The 9,249-nt window shown below is 47.0% G+C and overlaps 1 protein-coding gene across 1 annotated transcript in view; it reads right to left on the bottom strand.

The window, feature by feature from the left end:
* Positions 1-9,062, bottom strand: part of MELLADRAFT_68212 (uncharacterized protein) — a gene marked incomplete at both ends in the record, with an annotated part of 9,929 nt that extends 867 nt beyond the window's left edge. The window contains 13 exons of the mRNA XM_007416746.1: positions 195-377; positions 456-575; positions 657-854; positions 915-1,587; positions 1,643-2,773; positions 2,846-3,118; positions 3,196-4,115; positions 4,143-7,598; positions 7,676-7,867; positions 7,937-8,014; positions 8,104-8,295; positions 8,477-8,545; positions 8,870-9,062. Coding sequence (XP_007416808.1) covers positions 195-377; positions 456-575; positions 657-854; positions 915-1,587; positions 1,643-2,773; positions 2,846-3,118; positions 3,196-4,115; positions 4,143-7,598; positions 7,676-7,867; positions 7,937-8,014; positions 8,104-8,295; positions 8,477-8,545; positions 8,870-9,062 — 7,678 coding nt within the window. The remainder of the gene's footprint in view (positions 1-194; positions 378-455; positions 576-656; positions 855-914; positions 1,588-1,642; positions 2,774-2,845; positions 3,119-3,195; positions 4,116-4,142; positions 7,599-7,675; positions 7,868-7,936; positions 8,015-8,103; positions 8,296-8,476; positions 8,546-8,869) is intronic.
* Positions 9,063-9,249: the final 187 nt, after the last annotated feature.

Genomic DNA, 9,249 nt, shown 5'->3' on the forward strand with positions numbered 1-9,249 from the left:
GCTCTTCAAGTCCTACAGGGCCTGTGTCTTCGAGTGCCGTTTTTGCTATACCATCGGATGTCACAACAGAAGTCTCCAGTGGACTATCGCAAGCCACGGTGACCGGCTCTGTCACTGTGGGATTTTCGATGGACATGGGGTCAAACACATATCGTCAGCAGAATCATCATGACTTGCAATGTTTATGAGCGTACCAGTCTCTTTTACTGGAGTCTTTGAGGCGTATATTTCATCAGATTTGGCTTCGAGTGAATGTTCTTTTGAGGGATCTGGTTCGGGAAAAGTGAGTGGCAAGACTTCAATGGTCTCTGAAACCTCTGTCGAGTCATTAAAAGACTTTTGAATATCAGCAGTAGCTTCTGCGATCGGTATGGTGGCTTTGGATTTGGATCAGGGGTGATGGAGGACTCGCATCAGTAAAACTTTGCCTGAAGGTAGATCAAAAGCACGCTTACGAGTGCCATCAATTGGATAGTCCGAGGAGACGAGTTCAGGGGATGATGGCTCATCAGGAAGAGCGCCATCTGAAACCTTGAGGGGAGACTCAGTTTGATCTGTCATGGCTAGCTCAGCAACTGTGGGCATTTCCGTTAAGGTCGTCAGAATCGTGACATCAGCGAGCTGTCAAGCAGGGTTTTATCGAGACTAAAACTTACATTCGCGATCAATTTGATCATTTGGTGATCTCCTGTCAGCATTTAGAGGCTCGGTTGAGCGTTCACGAGAAGGTGTAAAGTGAAAGGTTTCGAGCTTAGACTCATGTTGTCCAGTCATGAGTTCCTTTGATGAACTTTGAAAGATGGCATCCTGAGGTTTGAGCTCAAAGTGAGATTCTCTCGACGTTTCGTTAAAGCCTGGAATTGATTTGCAGTCAGCGAGGAGATTGGGAAGAGTCCGAGCAGCAAAGTACTCACCTGATACGTTGACCGTATTGCTAGGTGACGTTGGGTTGAGCTCATGCTTCTCGCCTGAAGAGGTACTAGAACTGAGGTGGACTGATCCATCTGGTGTAGATTTGGATGATCCCTGAGGGGAGCCGTCTAGGCCATGATTGCCAAAGGTGAGGGGTGACTTGAGGTCATTCTCAAGTGTTGTGATGGCTGAATCCAATGTTGAAAGTCTTCCGGTATGGACGTGTTGATATGTGTCATCAGTACGAGAACCCAAGCTGTGTTGAATATCGGGTTCGCCTTTCTCATGAGCGGTAGCTTCGAGAATCATGTTTGAAATGCTGGACTGAGAAACTTCGAGTTCTGAGCTGAGATCGGTGGGTTGAAACTCCTTTGGTGTATCGTCAAACACTGCAAGTTGAGAGTCGACCTCAAGATCACGATGTACAGCGGCGAGTTCTCTTGAAGGGTTGCTCAAGGGCTCATCTTGCTGTCGAGTTCCCTGTTCGGACATGCGAGATTCTGCTGCAGCGTCTTCCAAGATGTCAGTGGACCGGCTGGAAGGTGCTGCACTATCTTGCAAGATATCAATATCGGATTCTTGTGCAGTTTCAACGGTATCGCGCAAGACATTCGAGCTGTGTCCAGGAGACATTGCTTCATGAAAGTGAATTGAGATGAGAATCGCAGTGGTTAACTTTGGGATTATCAAGGTGAGAGAAGTGAACAAATAGCAAACCTAAGCAGTTGACCATACGTTGATCAAGTTCGTTTGACACAGAAAGGGACGATGATGAATCATCGATGTCGGAAGAAGACTCCAGCTGTGAAACAGGCACTGAAGCTTGAATGACGTCAAACTGATCATTCCTTGTCCCAAAACTGTTTGATGTAAGATTGCCTGTATTCTCAGTCCCGTTCCGGGCAGCTGAAACAGGTGAAAGTAGATCAGATGCTCGTGCAAAGTGGCATGCCTCGGACCCTTGCTCAACATTGATATTGTGCTCATATGGAGATGCGACGCTAGGATTTGCCGAAGAAGCCAGCGTGAGTAGCGCTTCGGGTGCCGATCGGGATTGGTTTTGTTCATCTTGAAACTCGGGTAACAACTGTTCAAAAGAAATTGAGGAATTTGCATTAGCGCCTGAAATCTCACACGTTCTGGCTGGTGCGATTTGCACCGCGAGAGAATTCCTTTGCTGGGAAAAGACGCTTACTTCATGTGTAGCAATGGAGGTCTCGCGGCGAGAATGAGAGCTCCGGCGAGAATGAGAGCTCCAAGTATCTTGAGGTGTATGTATCGAATGAGTTGTACTTTTTGAGGCAGCTCTGTGATCTAGAAGAGCTGCGTCCGCGTCATCATCTCTGAACGTTGATTGATAAAGAGTTGCTTCTGGCTGTCGGTGCGCATCCAGTTCGACTGAGATATCTAAGGCTGATTGCTCTTCCGAGAGATCTCTAAAAATCATTGAAACTTCAGGGGAAGTACCGTTGTCGGACGCTTCCGCATTGGCATCATATTGGCGAGCTACATCCGACATCGACTGGACAGGTGTCTGGGAGGGGGTCTGACCAGATTCCGCCAAGAGAGGAGTCTCGCGTGGTAGGGATATAGCAGACTGAGTGCGTGTATGTTGAACCTGGGTTTCATCCTTTTTATCTTCGTATGGCGCGTCAGAATCCTCGGAGTTGGATTTTGGAGGGGAGGGGGCTTCTAGGCACATGTTCGAAGCAAAGTCCAAAGTATCGACATTGCCATGATGGTCCTCCTCGGATTTCGTATAACTGGTCATCTCTTGATGAGCGGTAGGGTCTTGCGGTGTTTCGGATATGGAAATCTCTTGACTTCTGAAAGGCTCAGTCCTGTCAGTGGTAGTGGTGAGCTAAACGAATGGCAGTGCATATCAGTCAACAGAGTGTCGCCCAGAGAGTTAACAAAAAAGCTAAAAGGTTACCTTGTGCTCAGTAAAAGCAGAATGTGACCCGTCTTCAGTTTCTGTACCGGTTGTGGGTGATTGAAAAAGGGATTTGTTCATGGTTACCTGAGATGGTGATTCGGAAGATTCGAGTTTGGAGGTGATTGAATGATCATTGCTCCACTGATCTTGGCGCACTGACTGTGTTGTTGGATTTTGACGGCCTGAGAATTGTAGCTCTTGCGTGGGTTCGAAGTTTGTCCAGCTGGAAGTTTCTACGTTGTCGCGCTCATTCGTGTGCTCTGAGTAAGTCTTCTGACGTACAAGCATTGTTAGCAATATCAATGGGACGGGGAGGAATTCAGACAAGGGTACGTAAAGGAACAAACCTCAAGTGACCTTTCTTCGGCTAAGTCATGGGTCATGTCCGGACGCTTAAGCGCATCGGATTCAGCTAAAGGAGCTCTGAAAGTCAAAGAACTACCTTGTTCGCGAGCAAGATCATCAGGAGACCGAGACGCTATCAGACCTTCTTGGTTCGATGTTCCGGTTGGGAATGGTTGATGATATTGATGTGGAGAGCTTTCGTCGACCTGTGCAGAAAGGAAAGTAGATACGTTAGTAGTGACACGACGAATGCCCGTGGCACATTCATCAGGTTCATTGTGAGGTTGGTCTGTGACAGCAATCCTTTGAGCGTCTTGCTGATGAAGATGATATGAGGAGCCATCATCTATCGCTGCTGATAGATGTTGCGAAGAATCTGGTAAGCCAGTAAGCGCGGCTGGTGGAGCAACACTATCCCGAATGACTCGGGATGTATCGTCAGGCATGTAGGTAGACGAAGGTTCTTGTGAATGTGTGGTGTGTCTGATGTTCTGAGTTTGGGTAGTTGAATTGCGATCGGAAGCATCCTCAGATAGAGAATTTGAAGTACAATCTGACGTTGCCGAGACCGACAATATATCTTCGTACTTGGCATGGCGTTGAGTTACGGTTTGATCATCGACTGCTCCAGCCTCTTCAGTTGTAATGGTGTGATGTGAAGGCTTGGTTTCGTACTTGGAGTCATTCTCACGCGAGTCTAGAGCTATAGGAAAAGCTGCTACTGGAGGGGGCCGACTAGATTGGTGTCTGGTCAAGCAAAGAGATGAAAAATCTGCATGATGGTCGGCCGAATGATTGTCTGTTGCACCCATCTGAACAGAGGGTAGAGTGCCGCTACCCTTTGAGCTGGAACCATAGCCTTCAGAATTGACAACGCTGAAATCTTTGGGTTCTGAAACAGTTAAAGTGTTGGCCAGCGAGTCTATGTATGAAAGCAATGGAGACTTACGTGATGGGAAGGAGACATCCTTTTTGCTTTCACCAAATGTCCGAGTAGGCTCAACGGCTTGGTGAGCAGTTGATTGAGGGTAGCGTGCGTCCTCTTGCCACTCACTCGTTGCTCTGGAATCGATTATGTCGGTATGTTTTGAATCGACTCCTACTTCAATCTTGCGCTCCCGCTCCACTAAAGAGGAATCACATGATGTTGATCGCAGTGATGAGGGTCGAGAAAAAGACTTGGACAGCTGATCCTCTTGGGATTTTGCATGCTGACTCTTATCTGAGGGGTGATCGTGCGAGAAAGAATCCTTCTTCACATCGTCAATCTTATATGCCTTGCTAATTCCAACAAAGTGGGATCCAACTCCAGTAGAATGGGACTCATTCATAGATTCGGCAACATTGCTGGGGTCTGAGATGGCATCTTGGGCATAGCAATTGCGATCTTGGTGAGATGACTTGATCCCGGCGTCTGCAGCTCCATAGTGGGGTGCTCCAACAGTGAATTCTTCGAAGTGTTGATCTGGAATCTTTGAGCGATCAGAAGTGCTGGAGTGCGATGATGAAGACTTGGTCTCAGATTCGGCCTCAACTTCAAAGTCATGTTCGCTTTCGACATCCGCCGTGTGTTTGATCAAAAATTCCACACCAGACAAAGCTGCTGCGCTATTCTGGCTGGCTAACTTACCAGCTTCGTAGACATTGGGAGATTTCGGAGTTTCACCTCTTGAAACATGAGAGGGCCTGGAGCTGGAGGATGAAGAGACACTCTCCGATCCGTCCTTCACTTCAAAGCTTCGTTGAATTGTGAGATTCTTTGAGCGTTCATTCGACGGTTCGAATGCAGATGTAGCTGCCACACTAGCTGGACCAACTAACATCTCAGGTTTGTGGACAGTAGAAGATTCAAAAGGCTGATCAAGGTTTGAAGTATGAGAAACTCGGGAGCTTGAGGACAAAGAATCAGTTTCAGCCTCTACTTCTTCAAAGTTTGTGGCTTCTTTGGTGGAGGAGTCCGAAATAAATGCTGCTGCTACGCTATCATGATGATCTAAATTATCAGATTTGTAGAAAGGGGGTTTGTCCAATGTTGAATCAAATTTTGAATGTCGAGAAACGCTGGAGCTTTGTGATGTAGACTCGCTCTCCGATCTATCCTCGACTTCGAAGGTTTGCTTGATTTCAAGATTTGTTTGGTGCTCCATTGACGATTCCAAAGCAGATGCAGTCCAAATGCTGTTCTGACCAACTGACCTCTCAGGTAGGTAAACAGCGGGAGACTCAAAAGACTCGTCAGGTTTTGAAAAATGAGTAGCCTTGGAGCTTGAGGATGAAGAACCACTGTCAGATTCAACCTCCACTTTTCCGAAGTTTTCAATTTGTTTAGTTGACGATTCCAGAGTAAATGGTGCTACTGTACTGTCTTGACCGTCTGATCTACCAGGTTTGTTGAAGATGGGTTCGTCCAAAGTTTGATCAAAGTTCGAGTGATGAGTAGCTTGCAAGCTTGGAGATGAAGGATTGCTCTCAGATCCAGCCTTGACTTCGAAGCTGTGTTCGCTTCCGGATGGTTTATCTCCGACTTGATTTGATACAGTCTTGAGATCGACTTCTTGCTTGTGTGCTTCTTTGGAAACAATCCACCCAGTCGAGGTCTTTTCATCTCTGAAATCTTGAGGAACGCGGTTTTCTATGACGCAATCTGAAAAGCGACCGGTGAAGGGGTTGAGTGGATGCTCTGCTGGTGGTGGAGGCACAACTGGCAATGGTTCGATTGTAGCCTTAGTATTTTCTGGGTGATCGAATGAGGTCTGCTCCAGATTCTTGCTTGAAATTTGACCATCTGAATTGTTGTCTTCTAAGTATTCAAGCTCCTCGTCATCGGATTCGGATGGCTTTGAGGCTCGGTGAGCATGCTGGTCTTGAACTGCAGATCTGGTGGTCGGGGGCATTTCATGGGTTTGACTTTGTACTTGGCTCGATTGATGTTTCAAGGACGGGGTCATGTTGTCATCCACAATTGATGACTGAGTAATTGGACAGACGGCGCTCCATTGTTGTCTACCCAAAGCCTCATCCGTAGCGTTGCTATTCCGATCATGAGCTTCCAGATCTGAAGAGGTAAGACTCTCAGCTTGAAACACGGTAGAGGCTTGCTCTTGTTGGATCGGCGCTGAACGTGCATTCGACGTCAAGTTCACATCCTTATCTACAGTGTCACGAGTTTGGTCAGTTGGGAGACATCGTAGATCATCGGCTAGACCAAGGCTTGTGTCAAGTTTAGTTTCAGATCGAGAAAGGTAAGGAGCAGGAGAAGCTTCATGGTCTTCATTGGATGTCGAGATATCTGAGGTGTCACTTCCATCAGTTTTCTCAACTATATCAGGGACTGCAGAAACACCAAAATTCTTGGGTGGTTCGGTGAAGTTGATATTGTGACCATACGATGATTGAGTATCTTTTTGTTGGGTCTGCGTGGAGCGCTGCAGACTGGACGAGAAACCAAACCTGTTGCGGGAGAGGGAAGAGGGTGGATTATGTTCATCGATCTCGCAGCTTCCTTCAGATTTCGCAATGGAGTTGATGTCTTCCAACTTCCTGGGAAAGTTTGGCTCAGTGATGTTCGGGGTGCGCTGGTTTGTTGGTAGCTCGCGTGTGACTTGAGTATCCCCACAGCGGGCGATCCCATGACTCGAGTCAGCTATGGTGGTTGGTTGAGGCAGCGGGTAACTATCAGACATGTTGAACCCAGCTGACCGCTCTTGCGCTTGGAAAGTACTCGAGGAATCGAACTCTTTGGTTTGAGAGGCAGCGAAAGCGGAGCTAGAGCTAACACCGAAGTTCGAGGGACGATGGTCAAGTTCGGACCGGCTGGATCGATCAGACTGCGTATCGGCTTCGGGTTCAGCTGAATATTTAAAGTTAGTCGATGCAGTGTCTTGGAATGAAGACTGGGCCTTCTGGTCGTAAGTTTGGGCGTGTGAAGTGGCAAAACTGGGCTTGAGAGCAGGTGCAAGGCTTGCGGACGGAGAGCTTGAGTTGCCATCATCATCAGACCCAGCGGAACTTCTTGGGACCTCAACACCGGTGGGAATGTTATGCTGGACCAATCCGATGCCCTTATTCTTCCAGTTGAATGCTGGTAAATTGGGTTTCAATTGAGAAGACGCATGATCAGTGATGTCATCAGCTTTGGGTCGTATGGGGGGAACCGGAATTGAAGATTTGGGGACAGAGTTTTGGGTGACAGGGGTAGAGCTTGTATAATTGGTATCACGGCGAGCGTAGCGCGGTATGGCAGTTGGAATGCGAGATGGTTTCGTCAAGTCAGTTGCTAATTCGTGAATGTCGTCAACTTCATCATTATCGTTATTGCTATTGTATGTTACAGGGCGAGTATACTGGAAAGAATTAGACTGAGAGTTTGCAAATGGTACAGACAACTGGACAGAAGAATTTGCATCTATAGAAAAAGATGATATAGAAGCAGACAGTTAGCAAATTAATGTAAAACTAATAGAACACGGTTCAAAGATTCACGTGTAAGGTTGGAAGTTGTATCACCAGCTCCGACGTTTTCATGGGAATTAGCAGACGTGGTTGACCTTCCTTCGATATCAAAAGAACAGCCTGAGGCGGTCGGAAGTGCAAAGGCAGGTCCGGTGGGAACGAGGGTCTGGTGGGTATCACTGATGAGACGGGGGTCTCTCACTGTGTCTTGATGCTTGGAAGCTATGCATGGTAATGCGAAATTGTAAGTAGTCTTGTCAAGTGCTCTACGGATACAACATTAAGACGCACCATGCGTTGAGGAGTTTGGGGAGTTGTTTCCACTGGTGTCAGTAGCCTCGGACTCAGTACGACGGCCGGTCAAAGAAGCTTTCAAAATGCACAACAAGAGTTTCATCTCAGCTACTGGTGTTGGAAAAACATGACAATGGTAACCATTGATGAATCACTGGACTTACGAGCTTGACCACTTATAACACTACGACTCTGATTCGAATGTTGTAAGCTGGGTGCAATACCAATTGACGAAGAAACATTGTCGACTGGTATGACTGCCGGATAGGGTTGATCACTGAGATCGTATCGCCCATCAAATGAAGCCAAAGATGTAACTTCTGAGTTGTTTCTGTAATCAGACATGAGGGGCCCTGCTGGAGAGTAAAATAAGTAATCAGTACAATGCAGGTGAATTCCACGGGTCAGGATCGATCAGAAACGGTAAAAGTGTTGGGTGTCGTTGGTATGGATGTGTTGATGTTCAATTATATCAATGAGATGTGGCGGTGAGGTGATTGTGGCGAGAGGAAAAGATGGACGGATGACTTCACCCACTGTTTGATGACTGAATGCTGGATTGACCAAACCCTTCGTCCTCGGTGGGAGCCGGGCGAAAAGGAGATACTGAAGCGTTCAAGAAGCAAACAAGTCAGATGATGGGGCTTAGAAAAAAAAATGCCCGGTGTGTGAAATGTGTCGGAGTGCCGATACAATTCAGATACAGAATGCGAGTGGAGGCAAGGGCTTAATTGATGTGGAGCAAGATGTCACAAGAAATGCGTGATCAATTCAAGGAAATGAATTCTCAGATCATGGTCAAACAAAGAGGACCTTTGATGGCAGCAGCGCAAGAATCAAGTGTCTGTTTATAGGGGACAACCGCTATGAAGTAGGGCTATAGTGAAGGGATATCAAAGTCGACGATAAAAATTGGAGTTGTGCACTCACAACCACGTTGATTTGGTATTGGTTCATCATAGCGTGTTGCGAAATCACTGGTGGCAACTGGAGTGTCGCTGAAACCGGAGGTCTCCGTGAGCCCTGAAGAATCAGTCGTCAGTAGCCCCCGACTGTTGTCTCCTGGGACAGCTTGCTTTGAGTTGTGAGTGTGATCACGCTGAAAGTTGATATGAGGGGGCATGGTGACGGTGAAGGTCGTGTTGATGTTTTTTTTGCTGATTTACTTATGTGATGATGATGGTTTGAATGAGAGTTGAACAAGAGCTCCTCGAGGGGGAAACGAGCCAAGCGCTCATTTCAATGTTTTTTTAGAAGGGGGTCAACAAAAAAATGATGCAAGATGACATGGTCTCGAATTTGATTTCCGA

The sequence above is a fragment of the Melampsora larici-populina genome (genome assembly GCF_000204055.1).
Source record: "Melampsora larici-populina 98AG31 unplaced genomic scaffold MELLAscaffold_64, whole genome shotgun sequence".
Lineage (NCBI taxonomy): Eukaryota > Fungi > Basidiomycota > Pucciniomycetes > Pucciniales > Melampsoraceae > Melampsora > Melampsora laricis-populina.